The following is a 21367-nucleotide window of genomic DNA, read 5'->3' on the forward strand; positions in this document are numbered from 1 at the left end:
CATTTTAAATTCACTTAAGTGGAAAGCTACTTTGGGTCCTCCATACTTAAAGGTCATTTGCCAGCAGAATTTCTGGGGTCCCATTGATGATTTCTCGCTGTAAAGTGTGGAAGTGGCACGTCACTTCTCTTGATGTGATGGAAACTCAGTGTCAGCATGTTAATCAGCTCAGTACACTGATCCGTCTGGCCTTCTCCTCTTTCCTGCCGCACTCAGGGCTTGACCTCAAACATTCCTCACACACAAAAAACAGGATGTTATGAAGCTGTGAATACACTGGACCTCAAGTGATGTTGTTTTCTTTCACCTGGATGAGTTTTCTTTAAAGCAAATTCATAATTTCTCAGCCCACCAAAGGGATTCAAACGTACCGAAATAAATCAGAGAATAAGATAATAGACCCAGACCAAGATCCAATGAGATCAGGTTTCGAATCTGAGATTCTTCTTGGTCTTTCAGCGCCGACGGAGTCTATGAGGTGTCGTTCTACTCCAACGCCGTGGTCTCCTACGATGGCAGCATCTTCTGGCTGCCCCCGGCCATCTACAAGTCGGCCTGTAAGATTGAAGTAAAGCACTTCCCCTTCGATCAGCAGAACTGCACGCTGAGATTCCGCTCCTGGACCTACGACCGCACAGAGATCGATCTGGTGCTTCGAGCTGATGTCGCCAGCATGGATGACTTCACGCCGAGCGGTGAGTGGGACATCATCGCCCTGCCAGGTCGGCGAAATGAGAACCCTGCTGATCCCAACTATGTGGATATCACATACGACTTCATCATTCGGAGGAAGCCTCTTTTTTACACCATCAACCTCATCATCCCATGTGTGCTCATCACCTCGCTGGCCATTCTGGTCTTCTACCTGCCTTCTGACTGTGGAGAGAAGATGACGCTCTGTATCTCCGTGCTTTTGGCTTTGACTGTGTTCCTGCTGCTGATCTCCAAGATTGTACCGCCTACTTCCCTTGATGTCCCTCTGGTGGGGAAGTACCTGATGTTCACTATGGTCCTCGTCACCTTCTCGATCGTCACCAGTGTGTGCGTTCTCAACGTGCATCACCGCTCACCCACGACGCACACCATGCCTCCGTGGGTGAAAGTTGTCTTCCTCAACAAGCTTCCTGCGCTGCTCTTCATGCGGCAGCCGAGGAACAGCTGCGAACGCCAACGGCTGCGGCAGAGAAGGAGAGCTCAGGAGCAGAAGGAGGGAGGCAGAAGTGGGGAAGCAGGAGCGCTGATGGTCGGACTAGGCCTGGGCAGTGCAGGTGGGAACGGAGGTACGACCACAACTGGCATGTTCAGTAAGGAAGACAGTGACCCCTGCACCTGCTACGTGAACCGGGCCTCCGTTAAGCAGTTCGGAGGTGAACTCGCAGGGGCGGGAGGATCCATGGATGGTTTAAACAGAGTGAGGGAGAACCGCGAGGGGAGCTCTGGAAACCTGTCCCGTGGGAAGCAGGCAGCGGGAGGTCCTGCTCTGACTCAGGCCCTGCTGGCTCAGGCCTGTCCAGGCTTTGAGGAGGCGGTGGAGGGAGTTCGCTTTATTGCCAACCACATGAAGAGTGAAGATGATGATCAGAGTGTGAGTATCTCATTTCTGTTACCGTGCCTTTTATTTGCTTTTATTCTGTGTTCTGTATTGGAACTTATTTAGCACCAGTCCAGGTCAAAGTCTCCTTCACACCTGGATTGCTACCAATAAGTGGAATGCAGTAGCACAAAAATGAGAAATTTGACTCTCCTGTGGAACATACAAACACCGTCGTCCAGACTCATTCATAATGATTGGACGGAGATGTGTCTATCATGCTCAGTTGTCATTTGTCCCGCCCCCTATCCCTTCCCCCTGCTCTCACTGTAGTGAGCCATTAATAAAAGTCTGCATCGATGCTGTGCTGCTCTGGTGCCATGGCTTCGGGGTCAATTTGAAAAGGACTTTTAAAATCACATCGCAACTTGCTCAACCTGTTTTTGATCTTCTCCCTCCAAATCCAAGTCTATGACACTCAAACTGCAGCAGATATTTCATTAAAATCTGTCGATGAGGACTTAAGAGGCACACAAACAAATAAACAGACAAGCCGAGGTAGTAAAAGATCTAAGGGCTCACAGCAAGCACGAAGATGTCCATCAACCTCCCACAAGCCAGAAGGTGATGAGTACCTTAGTCAATCACTGTCATATGCCGCTGTGGTTGTAAATTTGTGATAATAATTTGCATGTTAAATTAAAGTAATGGTTGTATATTCAATGGCAAGATGGCACTGTTGTCCCCAGGCTGTTCCAGAAAATGATACTTTTAAATTGATTTCATATGACAGCTACTCTTTGATTCTATTTATTTTTTATTTATTTATTTAATTAATTTACTTTCTTTAAGTCAAATTTTTTTAATGATCATTCTATAGTTCTCATCTGGCATAGAAGAACTGTCCTGTGAAGTGAAGTAACAGTGAATCAAACATGACAGGTTTGTTGTCAATGCAGGGCCTTGTAGTTATAAGTAGTGCCATGTATTCATCGGGATCTTGAGCCCAGTGTCACTGTCTCATCAGGCTGCAGCTCTGTTTCCCAGCGAAAGCTCGTAAATCGGAGCATAAGCTAAGAAGACAGATCTGGTGACGCAACTGTGGCACGCGGAATATTCAACATAAACATTTCATTACAGCAGAAGCATGACGTGTGCATGGAGAAGTAGTCCAACTGGAACGAGGGTGGCATCTTTTTTTGCCTTCCCCCTCACTCCCCGAAGGCACCTTAGGAGACCAGACTTCTCTAGTGGAATAAAAGAAAGTGACGTGGGAATTAACCAGCCTCCGTTATTCTGTCCGTCATCGCTGTAGTTACATTCCTGTCGCCATGCCAACCTCTTTAAAATCCTTCGTTGGCACAGCCAGTGCGTGGAGAGTCCCTGAGTTCCTCAGTCATCATTGCTGGGGTTACAGTGTCAGTCTCTCTGCCCTCCATCACTCTCTTCCTACGCTTCGTGCTGAAACTCATCAGTGCTGTGCGGCGAATCGAGTCTCCGCTCGTATTAACCCTTCACTTCCATTAACCCCCTGCAGAGTTAAAGGCAGAGGGATAGATAGACGGACAATGACTGAGTGTGTGTGATAACCTTAATCCTCCCCATCCTAAAGCCGTCTGTCCTCCCCGTCTACAGGTGAGCGAGGACTGGAAATACGTTGCCATGGTGATCGACCGTCTCTTCCTGTGGATCTTTGTGTTTGTGTGTGTGTTCGGCACGTTGGGCATGTTCCTACAGCCGCTCTTCCAGAATTACACAGTCAAGACCATCAACACGCCAGGCTGACCACTCGCAAACCACCCACTCACAGATGGACGTCTCCCCCCGACCAGTCAGCACAGTCCAGAGGCAACAGAAGGGGGGGAGTACGGAGTTTCGTTGTGTCTATGGAACCGCAGCCAATACTGGAAACGAACAGCATTCACCTTTATAATAATATTTTTTGCAACAAATACTCTTTTTCTTGTAAGCAGACCGAGGACAACCTACACACGCTTGATCGTCCCATCCATTGTTAGGTCCAGATGTCAACGGGACTGACCTACATCCGGTCGAGGAACTTCTCTCTGCCATACAGTACCTTCTAACCATCTTTCATGTGAGCTACACTCCTGAATTATGACACAATCATACTCAGTTGGAGGGGTGTTCTGAACTCCCATGCATTTTTTTGAGAAGCCCACCACCTCAGTGAAGCGCTCCAGTATAGTTTACCATAGCATAGCAGCATACCACAGTATTAAATATATTATAAAGATTCTCTGTGTGAGCTGATGCTGACAGAGAGGCGAAGATATGTTGTGTGATTGTAAAGATCAAACAAGAATGTGATACGCACTCGTAGCAAACTCCAATCAGGAACGCAACTAAATATGCAGGGAGTCAGTGGCGATGTTAGTAGATTTGCATGGAACATGTTTTATGGAACGAGAGTTTGGCTCACAATGTGAAGCAGCAGCCAGTGAACTGCGCGTAGTGGAGTACAGCTCCTGGGCAGAGGAGGCGGGTCGACCTTCACAAGGATGGACCGAAGATTTCTCCACTGGGAAAACGGAGGGGGAAAAAGGGACGGAAAATTCTATGGCGATATTTAAGGGTTTTATCATGCAAGGTGATGTGTAATTATATGTAATATCACAATTGTCTTTCTTCCCGTCAATGCTGTGATCAGAAACAGAGCGACATAGTTTCACCGACCTGCTTCAGTTTCTCCTTCTTGCCCTAACCAACAGTGACCCAGATCTTCTTATCTTAGCATATGCCTTTTCATCCATCCCAGCCTTAGCCAGACCCTTGGCTGTCCAATGTCAACCTAGATCTGTTTCAGCCTAGCTAAACATACTATATTTAATCCAACGCGTCATATCGCCTCTTGGAAAGCTAGTTAGCCTGGACTAGTCTTTCTTTTGCTAACTCATACTAACCTGTTCCCTGTGTCGATCCAAATTCAGTGATCTGTTCTAACGTCCCATCAAGTGCTGTCCTGTTTTGTGTGCCGCCCTCCTGCTGTCTTTATTTCCATGTTTTCCTACATTATGATCATATACCATGTGCAGTACAGGTGAGCCCCAGTTTTCACCACTTAGCTCAGTTTTACATTTCGACCTGCTCCAACCCAGCGTCGCCTTCGATTTGCATAAGTATCCTTCCTTGTGCTCCTTTCTTTGTAAACCTGATCCCAATCGGAGGCTGTCCTGGTCTGGTGCTTCCTTCCCCTTGCTATTCCCAACCTTAGTCTTATCTCCTGCAGTCTATCATCTGCTCCGTCATACCCTGATGTCGATCCAGACCACACCTATTTCCCTCCCATTCTACACCTTTAAAGCGGTCTGTCCATGCTCCATGTTGCACTCTGTACTCAGCTATTTTAGGTGCACCTTCAGGACCTGTTTCACTTCCCGGCGACCCTTTGCTGTCCTTTTCCATCCTTTTCTTTCATCCCTCCCTCTTATATGTTGCTGAACTCGGACAGTCGTCGCTGTTATTTTTGCCTTCTATACCCCTGTTTATTTTTAATTCCTACCTTACTGCCCTTCTTGAACACCCATCCCATCCTCTCCTGAACATCAATCTATGCTACATTTCATACTCTGAACACTACTTTTCCCTGTCCTTCACTCTGACACTTTGTGCCTAACGCTATCTTTTAGGCTAGGGTCCATCCTTTTTCTTCCCCCCCCCCTTCACTCACCATACGTTTAGACCAGTAGTCTAGAATTGTCCGCTTCTATCATGCTCTGCCATTTTCTTTTCTATGTCATCCAACCCTGTCATGTTTTCATGTACCATACAAAGTGGAGGTTTACATGTGTGTGCGTGCCTCCGCTGTCCTCACATCTGTCAGACACATGCTCCAGCGAGCATATGCGCGTCTCCCCACCCCCTCTATTAATCTCCAGCCGCCTCATGGCAGTCTTCTCCTCTCATTTGATTTTACAGGCAAAGACATTTCAGATATTTACTCAAAAGTGAACATCAATAACAAGCGTGAATATTCTTTTCTTTAATCTTGGAGTGACTCAGATGTTTCGCCTGAGGGTTTTGTGCGGATCATATAGGGATTTTAAAGAGTCTCCACTGCACAGAAGGAGTGTGGATAAATGAAACTTTCATAAGCATGTGAGGCGTATAGATGACTCTGATGCAGGAAGTTACGGCAATAAGTTTAATATAGAGAGCAGATCCACTGAAGTAATAACCTGTCTGACATTTTTTATGATGTTGCCTATAGCGAGGACTATGAGAGACGGAATACAGGGCAACTTTTATTGTTGTTTCTGAACAGTTATCCTCAGCCTCTGATCATCCCAGCTCTCAACAGTCAGGTGGAATTGGGTGCAGCCCAGTTTTCGACGGCAGCTCTGTTATTTTTCGACTTGGCTCCCCAGAAGATCACAGAGGTCTGAGTGTGAAAAGCCTTTCATAGACTTGTGAAAACTGTTAGCTGCACTGCTCCTCACCGTCAAAGTGCCGCTATCCACTCCCTTCCCCTCTCGCCACTCTCAGTCCTTTTCTTCTCACATCAGTAGTCCCCCCCCATTCCTTCCCCCAATCTTTCAGATTTCCGTCCTGACTCAGAGATTTCCACCCGGGCACACCTTGACCAGTCCAATAAAGGTTGAAGGTTCGGATTAACACTGTCTACGTGTGATACTTTTCTCTCAATCCAGCACAGCAAAACAACCACTCTCTCTGAATTTGGGGGTTTCCTAACCGCTATAAATCTTCCACCACAGGAAAAGATGAAAGAATAGAACATTTCCTTTCATTCCACACGCTGAAACTGTCTCAGATAACGAACTTGAACTGAAAAAAAAAATCTTTTTTTTTTGTCGTGAAACTTGACTGCAAAGCTGCGGCGTCTGAATTGCAATGCCATCTAGTGGAGAACAAGTGTATTACCGCTAAAATAACATCTAAATTTGCGGGGGTTAAAGCACGAAGTTAGAATCACCACAAGAGCAGGAAATATAAAAAAATGTTTTAGAAAGGATCGTGTGTTGTGGATTATTTTGTGATTCAAAGTCATTCCAAGTATAAATCTTGTATCATTTGAACCCTTCGAACAAGTTCCCCCAATTATTTGTACCTTTTGGTAGTTAGAGAGGGTATAACCTTACTTTACATAGTTAATCTATAATGTAAAGTGAGGGCATACTTATCTTTGTGGCTAAATTCTGTGAACCTTCGATGAAATAACAACCCTATCATATCTTATATCACATCAAGGACATTTTCCAAATGAAATGCATATTGTAAGTTTCAGGTTATTTTTAAAATCCATGCCTATTTATGGGTGAGAGACAAAATACGGCCGTTCAGAGCAGCTGCACCTCTGCACTAGTCAGTTGAGGTGGTTCACTCATCTTGATAGTGTGATCTTTCAATGCACCTCTGGTGGAGGCAACTGTGGAAAAGATGGCAAGATTCTGTCCCTCAGTTGTCCTGGGAACACGTTGGTATTCCCTGAAAAGGTCTGGGGGAGGACCCTGGTGAGTGGGAAAGTCTGAACAATAGTGTTGGCATCAAGTCCCAGGGCCCTTTCCTCAGTGCTCAACATGCTTTATTCAGCAGGATTTTATCATAGACCCCAATGTGGAGTCACTGTGGCAACCTATTAGGTGCTGCACCGAGTTATCACTTTCCTTTTATTGTGTTGAGATAACATCTCTTTATCATGTAAAAGAATGATCTGTGCTTCAATTTAATAGTTTGACACCCCAAACTGTGAGCAGGTGAAACAGTTCAAAGGCATCATCTGCAAGAAGTACAAGAAGATTTTTCAGTGTAGATCACATTTATTCTGCCAGGGGTCATTTCCTACTCAGACATGTTACAATGAAAAGAACAAGAAATGATGATTCTACATAGTCAATGACAACATGTAAATCGCTGCTAACACACACCAATCATATAACACTCCAATGATAAGCTTATGTGTGTGACTGTGTGTTTATGAATGAATGCATGTGAAGTCTATGACAGCTTGTTGCACACGGCTCTTCTCTCCTGTCATGTCCTCCCCCGGAATGTAGATGTTAAAAGTGTGGTCATGAGGTTCTCACTTTTTCTTCTCAGTCTTATCGTTGAATTCCAGGAAGAAGTCATTGCATGCCACGGTAAGCGCGCCCACCAATATGATGAACTCTGTGAAATCCACCTCCCCGTCATTGTTGGAGTCAAGGTCTCCCATCACTTTGTCCACTGCTTCCTTATCTTGAGCGTTCTGCGGCACACAAACAGTAAACCCATCACCATTTGTCGGTGACAGCGGACCAAATGTGCATCCTTACCCCGAGGTAGTTCCCCAGCTCAGAGGTCAGCATTTCTTTGAGCTCAGCCCGGCTCAGTGTGTACTTGTCGCCTTCATTTCCAGAGTACTTGTGGAAGGTCTGGATCATGAGCTGCATGGCGTTCTCCAGGGTGGAGGCGTTCTCTGAGTTGGGCAAAGACATTCTGCAAGGGAAAGAGGAGTTATAGAATGAATGTAATAAGGGCTAAAACCATATATCATATCCGGCCTGTTGTACTCCTCTGTTATGCTGCCAAACTGTGAGATATACCAAGATAGATTCAAAAAAAAAAAAAGCAACCGCCCTTCGAACTAACATTCAGACCAGTGGCACGTAACAACGGAAACCTTCCATCATCCTCTTGTCAACTCCAACCCTCTCATCAGAAGCATTTCCTTCCTTCTTGGTAAGATTCCAAAAGATAAACTGATCCTCATTCTCTTGTTGATGTGGTCCAGCTGAGCAGACCTCTGGGAGTCAGGATGTACGCGTCATGTGAGCCGCTAGATAAGAGTGAAACTCTAAGCTGGTAAAACAGACGGTCTGATGAGACGGCCACCCGATACCTCAGTATCAGAAATCCCTGGAAACAAGTGTATGTCACTGTCCCTCTTAACCTCACAACACCTTTAACCAGCGAGGACTTTTCCCTCCGCATCAATCACCCCTGACTCAGCAAAAAGCCCCATCATAGCGTGAGAGAGATATTGTTGAAGGAGAATAACCAAGTCTTCTTACCTGATGGAGGGGATTGTTGGCCTTCTGTTGGTCAGGTGCAGAGAAGACAGAAAGAACTGGTGATGAGGACCAGCTACACCTCGACTTAAATACAGGTCTCACTCCTCCCATCAGCCTCCTTCCACCTGCTGCAACCCCTCCTCTATCCCACCCCTCGTTGCCCCCCCTCTTCTCTGCTTACACATCGGACACCTGCTACCTGCTCACCTTTCCCAGTCCACGCTGTCAGAGGTGACATATCGACAAGTAATGATGTCGTAAGTTTAGGAAACCCTCTTAATGTGACCACAGGCAAAGCAGCTTGAAAAACTCTGAATGCTTCAGCAGAGCTGGTGCGAGCACGGCAGTGGACCTTTGACTCTACCTGAGCTCTGGGGTCTTGAGGAACATAGCTTTCAGCTTTAGCATCGTGGTGACCAATTAATAATGTGTGGGGGGTTTGGCCATCAAAAATTCAGCACCTGCCGTGGGCTGTATCTCCCAATCTCAAGTAGTCCAGGAAAGGAGATAGGGGAGGCTAGAGAATGGGTCATGGGTGAGCAAGGGTCAAAGATGTACATGGCAACCAAATCAGAGAGGCGTGATCTGATCCATATCACCGATCGTCTGCCATTGTGCACAGTGCAGATAAAGAGTCGCCTGTTATAGAGCCGGACAGTTAGTGTTGGGGGTATCAGGGATGTAAAGGTGCCTTTGCTTCTCAACCTATTTGCTTTTGACCTTCAGCTCTCGTGTGTCTACGCCCTACGATCAGGGATCATTTGACATTCAGAATGGACACTTTCTCATCCATTCATTTCAGTTCCTAATCTCATTCTATGTGATAAAGCCAAGACAAAATAAGTGCCGTAATTTCCTGACTATGACTCGGTAGTTTTTTCACACACTCTGAACCTTGCAGCTTTAAACACTGAGGCTAATATATCCATGTTTACGGGCAAACATGCTTCTTCACATCCGACCACCGAAGTGCATGTCGGGAAAACACACTGGTGAAACCAGTGAATTGAGAGCATGAATGTGAATAAAACACTTGTAATTTAATTGGTTTGATGTGACAAATCTGATTTTATAGCTAGTGTGTTTGAAACATTGCTGAGTTTGTTTCCATCATCTGTCTCAATGCTGGACCCTGTTTCCAAACTTCACTTCAGAAGTGATGTTATGTATCATCATCATGACTTTTAAGCCGGTAAATAGAATTCACAGCATTTCTGTGGCGTAAACAGCACAGCTTCAATTCAAGTGTGCATAATGGTCCATAATCTTCCTTATATCCTATTTGGGAAAGTGTTTCTGGACTCAATTGAATACGAATTTTGGCATTTTTTAATCTGGTTGCACCTCCATCCCAGGAATAACACACTCAATCCAGCCAGTGAAGGCATCTCAAACACTGGCTACGGAAGAGGTTAAGAAGGTTAGACATCAGATGGAGCATTAACTGGTCTACATTTTGAGGGCTAGTTGAACAAAACAAAGTCTCCAGTGTCTCCTCGCAGGGGCCCAGAAGCAACAAATGGCTTCTTCTCAGCTCACCTGTATGACATGTTCATTCACTCCCCAAAGCTGGTCTCTATTTCCACTCTAGGCCTGGGTCACACACCTTATATAAAGGAAAGTTTTTGAGGCATCAGATGCGACTTGTACATGACTGCGGCCTCCTTACTGTAGAGTGTGAAGAGGACGACTCATCTTGCTCATGTGTATTTGCGTGTTACATTAACTTTAATGCAACAGCGTCCATCCCCGTTGTCCTGACATTTATGTTTAAATCATTACAAGCGTGTTTGTCTCGTTGCCTGTGCCTGTGTACTGTATGCACCATATGTGCGAGCATATAATGTTGCAGAGTGGAGGATGGGACACAAAGGAAGAGTATACTGCATGTCAGGATCCAGTTGCGGTGATCCACACACCTAAAGGATGTCCCTGCTATATTTAGACCATCGGATGAAGGCACAAATAAAAGCCACACGCGAGAGTTTCCATTGATGGGTTCTTTTATTACGTTTTGAAAAACACTCTGTTATGAAAGGAGCAGCCCAGAATCCTTCAATGTGACGGCGACATGGTTGGATGGAGCACAATGTCGAGAATGGTAGATACTAAGGTCATTGATTAAATTGAGTGCTAGCGGATGGAAATAATAGCTGAAGGAATATTGAAAATGCACGTAGGTTTGATCGTCTGTGGAACTTCAGGGTTTAGCTAGGCAGCACAGCAGTTAAGCAGCTGCTTGCTCGCCTGCAGCCTGCCTCTCGCTGAGGGACTTGGCGATGTGGCCCACCAACTTCATGTACTCGGGGAAGTTGATCTTTCCATCAGTGTTTTCATCAAGACCGCTCAGCATCTCCTTCACAGCAGAGGAGCAGTTTGTGTCCTGTACGAAGAAAAGGATATTCAAGTGTGCTGCTTTCCTAGAACATGGATGGTCGGCTCCTACCTCCATCAATCCGCTGAAATGCTTCTGAACCAATTTCTGGGCAGCTTTTTTGTCTAGGGACTCTTTTCCTCTGGCAGAAGTCACAAAGGTGGTCACAATGGTTTGGATTGCTGACTCCATCTCTGCAACACAAGAAACAAATAGATTTAAAATATCTCATCCACGCATGTGTTCTGCAGAACCTTTGATAACACCTGAGCTTGGCAGTTATTTTCAGTACCGAGTGCATGAATGGATCTAATTTAGCCACTGGTGTGGATCCTGCTTCAGGCTGGCTGAAGATCTCCATCCCCATATTGTGCTAGCTTATGATGGAAGTGGCATCATTTTCCGCCACTCATCCCCACCTGCAGCTGTCAGCTAAAATGGTTGAAGAATACCCTGGTCAGGTCTCAGTGCGGGATGGAAACTCAAGGACTGAGGGAGGAAAGCAGAGTGCCAGGGGAGAACCCAAGCCAGCACAGATAAACAATCTTTCCAACTGAAGCTCTGTAAACAGAAGAACTGTTTCCTTCCATTCAATTCTTTTTTGAATCTGGTGTGAGGACATCATTTATTCATCTTTTCTCTGTTAATATAGTTTTGAAAATGTATATTCATCTACTCATGAATGTGTAATGTCAGATGTACACTGTCATTGCCTGGCTGTCGGCAATTTAGCGCGAGTTTATACATGACTATGTGAATAAACAATACATACTTAAAGATGGATACAGTATGAGAAATCATGGAAGAATGAAGTGGGGATGCTAGTGCCACAAAGCACACAAAACAGCATGCAAAGTTTAAAGGTCACCCTCACTCCACTACTGAATGACCATCTGCATCTTGCTTCACAAAATGATTGTATTGATATTTGTGTGCTACTGTGGAAAACGTTTAACAGGCCTGTGGCCAGAGGAATTCAGGGGGCAGAAGATACCTCTTCCAGCTCTGGGGAAGCACAGAGGTGCTGCAGGCCGCTGAGAGATATAATGCCTCCAGCTGCTCCTCCCAGTAGGACATGCCCTGAAGAAGGTTTACATATGGTATTTTTACTTTTATTTTTGGTATTTTTATGGTATTTTACAGTACAACTAGGTGGATGAATGAGAGCCTACATAAGCCGGCACACTTTAATAAGTCACCCCATTTCTTTAAGAGGGGTGTGGCGGCGAGCAAGGCTTCCTCAGGTAAACAGAGCGAAAGAGATGGAGTGATGGATGTTTGGGAAGGAGGAGAGTGTCTGAGGTAAACAACAATGGGAGTGATCTTTGATGATAGACACCTGATCGCCAGCAGGCCACTGCTGCTTCAAGTTACTCCCCACAGTCCGCTTGCTGTCCTGACACTGACGGAAAACACCACAGGTCATGGCTGTGCATCCTCAGCAGGACAAAGAGGTTTCGAGGATCAGGCAGAGGAGCGGAGGAATGACAGCCCCGTTCCTTCATCATCACTTATAGGGTTAGTGACATCATGTATGCAGCTTCCATCAGGCATCCAGTCAACCAAAGTTAGGTTATTAAAGTAAAACAAATATCTCATCTGTTCTTTATATATAAACCCCACATTTAAAAAATAATATTCACGGCTATACTGCTTTTTTGTTTTAAAAAGATACATGCAATTCCATTTATTTTCTTACTTTTTTGTTTTGTGTCCCCCAAAATGACCCCTTTTCACTGTGGTCTTCTTATTTTTGCCCCTCAAATGTCATCCACTTTAACTTTTTATTTTATTATATTTTAAACATGTCTCTTGGAAACAAAATTACAGAAATTGAAATTGTTCAAAATGACATTTTGTTCAGAACCAACCTATTCTGATCGGCGATTAAAGAGACTCCCCCGTGCTGAATATGCACTGGGACTCTGCCTGAGCGCTGAGAGACGATCAGAACATAGAAAGCGATCCCTCCTCGAGACGAATGGGGTCATTTTATCCCAAAAGACGTGTTAACACGCAGCACTTATTCCTATTACAGCGGTCCATGTAACCGCAGCAACTCTGAATTGGATAGTATATTTTCACATCCAGTAAACAAGGAATATTTAACCTACGACAAGAATACATCCATTCATGGAGGGGAAAGTGCCCACGCAACTGTAGTGACCTGCAAATGACTCATTCAAAAACCTGCTACTGTAATACACCTTAATATTGACTGGGAGTCAGGTTCTGTTATCTGTTTAATAACAAAGTAACATCCGACTTATGACCTGCTCGACTTACGTCCACCCGTACTTACGTCCACGGCCATCAGATGCTTTTTTTTTTTTTTTAATTCAATGTCTGGCACCGCAGCACGTAGCAGGCAGGCAACGCGTACGGCAGTTACAGCAGCACAGTATCCCGGCATCTCACTCTCACACAGCCATCTACCACTACAGTAGCACCTATAACCCTCGCGTATTTTTTTGAATGGCATCCGACTTACGACCGGTTGGTCGGAACCCATCCCGGTCATAAGTTGGATGCTACTTGTATATGACTTATTCCAGAATTAGATGGCATTTTGGTTTTGAAATTTGAAGGAAAAAAAACACTGCTGTAACTTCTTGTCGTGCATTAATCCTCAGCTAATAATATCATGGTGAACGGAGAAGCTGGAGAAGAGTCAGAGTGGACCATGCTCAGGGCTTCATTGGGAGTGACAAGGAAGGGCAAGATGAGACATAACCACATCGGAGAGAGGATGAGTGTGACAAGGGGAGAAGGCCAAGATGGGTTCACGTGGAGGAGGCCGATGAGAAAAGGAATAAGACTTGTCTTGTCGCGTGATAGTTTGCGCAAGAGGCATTCAAGCTGGACCTTATGAAGTTATACAAATTTGAAGTGTAAAGTCGAGAAGAGAACAGTTCAGGCAAAGACGATGGCAGCTTCCTCTTGTCATGTGGCTCACTGCCTTCTTCTTCTTCTACCATGCTAAAAATGTTGGGTATGCAAAACAAATGCTTCCACTTGTACCCGTGGGATTTGCAAATGAAACCATTCAACCGAAGGAATGAGGGTTGGAACAACAGGCACATGGCCTTTTGGGGAACTCCAGAAATATTGTTTGTAGAATGTAAGCAATAGTCTTCATGCGAGATGATGGGATGAGCTTTGTAAGGTGGTTAGCTACGACTTGGTCCAATTCCATTGTTTTCTGTTTCAACCCCCCGAAATTGAGTGGATAACTGTCACTACAAAATGGGCGTGGCCTACAGCAGGACTGCGAGGATCGGAAACTGCCGGCAGCAGTGGGTAATGGTGACGGATGGGTGCCTGGGGCCGTGTTGTGGGGTAACTGGAGACGCTGGTAAATCTCCCATCTGACACAAATGTCACACCTGAATGCTCACTATGCACTGACAAAGGCTTTGCAGATGGACGGAGCGATACAGCAGGAATGACACACACACATACCAAAAGCAGCAGCACACCAATTAGGACTTGCACTGCATTAACCTAATTACCGGGCCAGTGAGAGCTGAATGCACTAGTGTCCACGCACCAAAAGCCTGGGTCCAGTTTCATGCTCCGTGCCAGCACACACCACGTTACGCCACGCGGTTTTCATCCCTCATACAAGTGAGCATCTGTCATCAGCAACATGTCCATTATTATTTCACAAGCTACTGGAATTGGCTCGACACCTACTGGAGTGAACAAAGCACAACGTGGCTGTTTCTGAAATGACACCACAGCGTCAGTTAGCTTCCACACCTAAAGAGACCCACACAAATGGCACCAACTGTATTCGACTCAGGCCACTGGCTCTCATGGAGTCAGTGGTCAGTAGTGAAGACCAAAGCTGCTGCTCTTAAATGAGCACTAAAGTAACCATTCAGAAAACATTCAGAAAAGGACAGTGGTCGACTCAAGAACATTAGATTGTTTTTTTTCAACCCATATTTTGCTATTTCTGTCCTCCGTTTTATCAAATTAATAATACATTTTAGAATCCAATATTTCAGCTTTCGTTGCTGGCAGGTCCGTTTTGCATCTCTAGGTGCAATCAAACACTTTTTTTCTGTGGCATTGACTCATCATTCTCTCTTTAACAGCAACTTTTGTTGCTATTGTGAATTGTATTGACCTGGTGCCATAGAAGCAGTGCGTTCAGTTGGACGCTTTCCATTCAAATGGTATTGTAACAAGGAACTGATGGTAGCTGAACTCACAAGTCCAGAGCTTGTGCTCAACTTCAGTTCTGTCATGACCTACTGAAAATAAATTTCCTCCCATTGTGTCCCACTGAATCTGTTGGCCAAGGCTTCTGTGTCAGATTTCGCGAATGAGCCGGACCATAAATTACGTTAACACTGTTAAGAGTTCATTACGACCACACTAATCTCAGATTAGCAAGTAAACTTAAAAACATAAAGTGCAAGAACACCTTCTGTCAGTAAAATTTGAGGGCTAAAATGTTTCAGTGATTCAGTGCATGAGAGAGACAACATAAAAAAAAGTAAAAAATGTGGGGAAAAAGTCAGTACTTCAGTGAAACCCCTGTGATCTACATGTTTACTCTTCACATGACTAAAGAAATTGATATCAATATTTCACCTAAAAATAGCTTGAATTGGGAGAAAGCAACACAAAAACGACTTTTTAAAAAATATAAATAATATATTTTATTAGAACATTAGCATACAATGCAGACATACTTTCAAATATTTTTCTTTTCTATCAACAAGAACAAAATTCTTGGCCCCATTCCTCATTCCTGTCTTCAGCAAATAAACATTTGTCAAAATGTGTGACAAGAACTGACAAAAAATAAGAGCCAGCAAAGAATACAGAAACAGAGTAAACAGAGTATATAACAGCAAGTAAAACAATATATAGAAATTATACCCAGAACTTTATAACTCTGTGATGAAAAGAATAATAAGTAAAATTAAGAAAGAAGGATATAAAGAGTAAATGTGTGCTGTAACTGATGCACAGAAGTATATTATATATAATTTATTTTAGGAGGCCCTGACAGCAGGTCGACAGGCAGCAAAATAAACAAAACAAATAAAGCAGCAGCCCTTTATTCGGATCCCAATTTAAGAAGGTGCGTAACGTCATTAAGGCAAGCTCTATGGGTCGGGGGGGTTGGCGATTTCCACAGTAAAAACAAGGAGGTAAAAGCTACTTTGTTTGAGCTTCAGTTAGGACAAGATCATCTGGAGGTCGGCAAAAAATTGCAATATGGGGGCAAATTTTTTGAGGAGCCATGTTGAGAGCTTCACATTAGTTATGTAGCGGAACACGCAAGCCATCTTAGCATCTACGTGGACTCAACAAGCAGTTCTTGATATACGTCTAACTCAAGTTCTTGCTTGATTTGTTGCGGAAAATAAACGTTTGCCACAAATTGTTCAACTCAGGTTTTTTTCTGTGAATTTATCGGAATTCACGAAAAATTATGGTGAGCTGTTGTCGTAAAGGTTTACCGCCTTGTCTCTAAAGCGCTGCGGTACACACTGGTCTTTAACACTTTTCCACTGTGCTAGATCCTATTTTATTTCTTCCAGATGCCCCACATTGTGTAAGTCTTGGAGAAAATAAATTGGACTTGTTGCTCTTCAACGGCTGCCTCCATTGTCCTTTCTGTTCACCTTCATTTGCATTTTACAAGCAAGCCATCTCTTATCTGTGGTCCAGAACTTTATGGATTAATGGTGAAAGGAAAAGGTCACCGAATCGAACCAGTGACAGTTAAAGGAGTTCGTGAAGAATTCAGAATAAGTGGCGCTGCGTTTTCTCGTCTGCAACAGGAGCTACCATCATAGAAAAGCCGGCCACACCTCAAGCTGAGCAATGTTTGCCTCTCAAACACAGCAAATTCATTATACATTTAAAGGATCTGTCTTTTCATTAGCTTCATTTTCTTAAGCTAACATGAAGGATTTAAGCTCAGCTGTGTGGGTTTCCACAGGCTGAACTTCTGACAGGAAGCTTGTGGTCATGATGACTCAAGACGAGTGAATGTCGGAGCTTTTTCTCTTCCCTTGGATTGTTACTTGAGTATCAATGAGCAGGGTTACTAATTAAACTTCCCTAACATTTGCCTGAGCTCTACAAAGTTCATAGCTCCGATTAAAGTGTGTCAGTACACAGGCAGCAACCATTTCCAGAGTTATACAACCAGCCGAGTCCTGTTCTGACATGACCTGAGCTTGGCTGAAGAGTCATCGCTAATAACGTTAAAAGCGTCATATAAAAAGCGATGGCCGCTTCCGTTTGTCATGGGAAAGTTCGGAACAAAAGAGCTGTTGTGAGGCAGATTCTCTCTTCGTGGAAATCATCTGACGCTTCAACAGTGTAGCATGACATGTCACAAGACTGGTGTGTTTAATGATAAATTATCGTCGCCAGTTTAGGTGAGTGTCAAACCTCCACATGTGTCATGAGCCGCAGACATGCCACACATGGATGCAGCAATTGTATATAGATATATACTGTATATACAATACACTTTATATATACAGTACACTTTAAGCCACTCGATTAAGACTGAGGAAGAGTTTCATTGTAGATGTGTTGAGGCGGTGTTTCAAAATGGTCTCTAAAATTAAATCCAGTTCCTTGTCACAAGGCAAAAGTCACAGCAATGTTCACTTGGAAACAAGGACATTTTGCACACTGTTCTAAATGGCCTTTAAATACATAAAAGAGTGCACCATTTAAAAAGGCCTTAAAGTTCCATAATGCACTGCAACGGTTAAAGTCAGAGGATTGAATCTAATGAATAGTCTTGAATATCATGGTCAGACTATGTCATCCATGGTAATTCTGTTAGGCGATCAATTTAGTCCATTATGAACCACACTATTTCAACACATTCCACATGGATTCCTGACTCCATGTGTTGAACCAACAGCAGGGTTATTTCGGCTTAAGTGTTGAGCCAGGGTGAGCATCATAGACATGCAAGTCTAAGTACAGTGAATGGCTCTTCTTCAGGTGATGTAGTGACAGACCTTCCTCCTGCTACTTATTTACGAAATATCCGTGATATTCCTGTCCTCACAAATGGTGTCATGAGTAGGATTTGAACCCAGGCCCGGGGTTTGTGCCAGAATAATTATAGAGCTATAAGTCCTTGCGGTAAATAACACTGCATAACATAACATTTCTTTTGTTGGGATCTGCTCTGTATGTGTCTTAATTCTCCCGTGCTATAGTATCGGGAGAGTCAATAGTTTTCTACTACTCTGCCACGCCCCTTCTATTGTTTAACTTCTACCCCTCTTTCTCAGACGCACGTTTATCCAACGGATTGAGCACAGAGCAACGTCCCACTTGTATTGAGCAAGCTGTTCAACAATGAACACTAGAAGTCAAACCCTTTTTTTTTTTTTTTCAAAAAGCCTGTGAGTCAGATTTCCATGACTGATTTGTTGGTATTTGAAAGACAACAACTCTCCAGCTCAAATACTTTTGGAAGTTTCCTTTAAGAACTTAATACAATTCCGTATCATAAATAAGACAATTAAGACTGAATGAGAAGCTCAATAAAATCCACATTTTGTTGAAGTTAGTTTTTCCCAGGGGAAGGCAGCGCTACTATGAGCAGCACAACAAGTACAAACCAGTTGACGGCCAACACCCTGAATGTGGATGAGGCAACCTGACTCTCACATGTGGGAGATTTGGAACAAAACGAGATCAAACAAGACCACTCCAAGAGCGGCTGGAAGAGTTAACAGGCATGTTGACTAAACGCATTATAAACTTCAGCTGAGTGTTGACATGATGGCCATTAAGCTAATGCTTTGAACTCCCAATGTTACTTTGTTCTTTCCTCCTATCTATCTGTCTATCTATCTATCTATCTATCTATCTATCTATCTATCTATCTATCTATCTATCTATCTATCTATCTATCTATCTGTCTATCTGTCTATCTATCTATCTATCTCTGTCTATCTGTCTATCTATCTATCTATCTATCTCTGTCTGTCTATCTGTCTATCTATCTATCTATCTATCTATCTCTGTCTGTCTATCTATTTATCTATCTATCTATCTGTCTGTCTGTCTGTCTGTCTGTCTGTCTGTCTGTCTACCTCAGATTTGGTCCCCAAGACTCAGAGGATGACTAGTATGACTGTAGTGGCTTTTGAGGTGATGCTTCAAGGGCAGACTGTAAAGTTTATTTTAACACATCAGCATATTACAGTTGCAGAGACTCATGGACAGTATACTTTTCCCACACAAGAATGGAAAAGTGTCTTAATTAAAAAATGCAATGATTTTATGAAGACTTACTTCAGGTTCACTCTTTGTTCTATTTATATAACAAAGGTGACATGAACTTGTCATATGGTGGCAGCAGTAACTCAATATTAGACTGCACTTTTCTGTTTTTATTATCATTTTTTAGTTTCACTGACTGTTTACTGGCCGTTGTTATATTTGCAATATGTTTAGAGTTATGTTTAAAGCTTGCAGCGATCTAAACGTGGGCTGAATTTAAATGGCGTGTGACTAGAATTGGGTTTGCAGTGCGGTTCCGATGTGCGTTTTTACGCAAGTCTCCGCGTCTGGGCCTCGTCTCCACCCTGATCACGCTGTTTGCTCTGGCTGAAACTCCCTCCGTGTTACCTGCCAGTGGTTGCTGGTTCTACTCCTTAGCTTTGGAGTCATATACATGTATTGGAGATGAAAATTAAAATACCAGTCCCACAACAAACGCCCTGTTTTTCCATAGCAGTACGTAACGGAGCTGGCATCAGAGGTTCGTCCGCAGATCCAGAACAACTAATCCTGACAATTTGTAGCAGAACCAGAGGCACAACTGACACACGGACATGAATAAGTAACGAGCGCTCGGGTGTCCCTGAAAGTGTAAAGGGGATTGGGGTTAGTTTACCGAGGAGAACATGATCCACGCGGCGATGACAACAGAGACGCTCCGAGAGAAAACCAACCGGCCAGAAGAAGGAATCTAGAAAATACCGCGATAAAATCTCAGACTCACTGTGAAAGACGCAGGGCGTAGGACAAGAGTGTGGTTCGACTGCGGCTCTCCTTGTTCCTCCTCCTCAGTCTTGAGCTAGATGAAGCACTAGCACATATCTTTTCCGTGATTTAACTTGTTGCCCCAGCCAAGTTTTTTTTTTTCACGGTGACAGGGCGTGTGCTGGAGAGAAGAATGCGGGGAGAGACTCACTTTCACCAACTCCCTCAGCTGTAGCCCGGCTCCGCTCGTCTCTTGTTCTTCACCGATGCGTTTGTCGTTACTTGGCACAGTTATCAACGTTATTATTCTGGAACTACATGTGGAACAAGTGCGCGCTGACGTGGACGCGCAGGCTCACAAGCACGATCACCACACCCTACTGCCTCTGTTTGTCAGAACTGACACTTTATAGTATTTATTTGTTTATTTCATTATGACGCATCGACAAAACTTGCGTTTGTCAGTGCGCATGCATATTCTTTTAGAACCTTCTTTGCAGAACCATTTCTAATAACCCACAAGTCCAAGCGTCTTAACTTCAAAAATAACTCGGTTATTATAATGGGTTTAAGTGTTTAAGAGTCATGGTTAAGGCCAGCTATTATTTTAGGTTGAGCTTGAGGAAAGCATGATGGCAATGGGAGGTCCTCACAAAGCCGGTGGTACAAACGTGTGTGTGTGCAGCATGAATGCTCCTATTCAGACATGACGAATCGATTCTCACACACACACAGTGGAGTTCATCATTGTGCGCACATTTTTCAGTCTAACTTTAGACTTTATGTCAAGACCAGATCAACTTGAGTTTAAATTAGCACATCATGAGACAGAATATTGAGATCCACTCAGAATCCACAAGGCTGTACATTGTGCTTTAATAGGATGAAAACACAATTACTGATCAACTGTTTCAAAGTCAAAGAAACGCAGGAGAAGTGAGGACTGATGAACGACAGCGTTGGATGAGAGCAGATGTAGGAGAAGAGATAGGTGGTCAGTGAAGGACATGAGGAGGACAGGTGGGACTCGAGAGGAAGACGAGGACAGTCAGGTGGAGGAGAGGGAACTACGCAGGGAGAGAGAGGGAGCCAAGGGGCATCAACCTCAGTGCATCACAGGGCATCATACTGACGGAGCGCATAGACTGGCATCAGCAGACGATATGAAGTGATCATTTTACTACAACATTGTACCTGCAGTCATCACTGAATTGTACAGAAGAGGAAGAGTGGGTGACACAAAGGTAGAAAGTGCAGTATAAATGTGCATCAATGAGGACCAATCCAGAACAGACAGTCACACTAAATCTTTATTGTGTCTTCCTATAAACAACCAAGCAGATATTACTACTGCCAACAACAACAGTATTTCAAGGGTTAGCCATAGCGGTTTTTGTTTCCCCCGAAAACGCATGAAGAAAAACCTTTTATTAA

The 21367-nt window shown here is 43.9% G+C and overlaps 3 protein-coding genes across 4 annotated transcripts in view; 1 reads left to right on the forward strand and 2 right to left on the reverse strand.

Annotated features, from left to right (window-relative positions):
- chrnb2 (cholinergic receptor, nicotinic, beta 2) overlaps window positions 1-6246 on the forward strand; it is a 34482-nt gene extending 28236 nt beyond the window's left edge. The window contains exons 5-6 of the mRNA XM_053887531.1: window positions 460-1585; window positions 3167-6246. Of these exons, the coding sequence (XP_053743506.1) occupies window positions 460-1585; window positions 3167-3316 (1276 nt within the window). The 3' untranslated portion in view covers window positions 3317-6246. The remainder of the gene's footprint in view (window positions 1-459; window positions 1586-3166) is intronic.
- A 1084-nt stretch (window positions 6247-7330) lies between these two features.
- s100t (S100 calcium binding protein T) lies at window positions 7331-8087 on the reverse strand. The gene is made up of 2 exons (XM_053887533.1): window positions 7825-8087; window positions 7331-7757 (listed from the first exon to the last, which is right to left on the reverse strand). The coding sequence occupies exons 1-2, from the start codon at window positions 7984-7986 to the stop codon at window positions 7593-7595; spliced, it is 327 nt and encodes a 108-aa protein (XP_053743508.1). The 5' UTR covers window positions 7987-8087; the 3' UTR covers window positions 7331-7592.
- A 2460-nt stretch (window positions 8088-10547) lies between these two features.
- si:ch211-105c13.3 (uncharacterized protein LOC325758 homolog) lies at window positions 10548-20297 on the reverse strand. Of its 2 annotated transcripts, none has more exons than XM_053844170.1 (3): window positions 20145-20297; window positions 11009-11130; window positions 10548-10945 (listed from the first exon to the last, which is right to left on the reverse strand). In XM_053844170.1, the coding sequence occupies exons 2-3, from the start codon at window positions 11126-11128 to the stop codon at window positions 10790-10792; spliced, it is 276 nt and encodes a 91-aa protein (XP_053700145.1). In that variant the 5' UTR covers window positions 11129-11130; window positions 20145-20297; the 3' UTR covers window positions 10548-10789. The 2 variants fall into 2 exon arrangements, with proteins under 2 accessions (XP_053700145.1, XP_053700143.1); XM_053844168.1 differs by lacking the exon at window positions 20145-20297 and adding an exon at window positions 19953-20127.
- Between the last annotated feature and the right edge of the window lie 1070 nt (window positions 20298-21367).

This window comes from Synchiropus splendidus, chromosome 15, assembly GCF_027744825.2.
Source record: "Synchiropus splendidus isolate RoL2022-P1 chromosome 15, RoL_Sspl_1.0, whole genome shotgun sequence".
NCBI classification, from domain to species: domain Eukaryota; kingdom Metazoa; phylum Chordata; class Actinopteri; order Syngnathiformes; family Callionymidae; genus Synchiropus; species Synchiropus splendidus.

What these genes read in the sequence shown, in the direction of transcription:
- s100t (XM_053887533.1), bottom strand. Translation starts at nt 7,986, where the DNA reads ATGTCTTTGCCCAACTCAGAGAACGCCTCCACCCTGGAGAACGCCATG. An exon ending in AGCTGGGGAACTACCTCGGG is followed by an intron (nt 7,758 to 7,824) that starts GTAAGGATGCAC and finishes TGTGTGCCGCAG; the next exon opens with AACGCTCAAGATAAGGAAGC.
- si:ch211-105c13.3 (XM_053844170.1), bottom strand. Translation starts at nt 11,128, where the DNA reads ATGGAGTCAGCAATCCAAACCATTGTGACCACCTTTGTGACTTCTGCC. An exon ending in ATTTCAGCGGATTGATGGAG is followed by an intron (nt 10,946 to 11,008) that starts GTAGGAGCCGAC and finishes TTCTTCGTACAG; the next exon opens with GACACAAACTGCTCCTCTGC.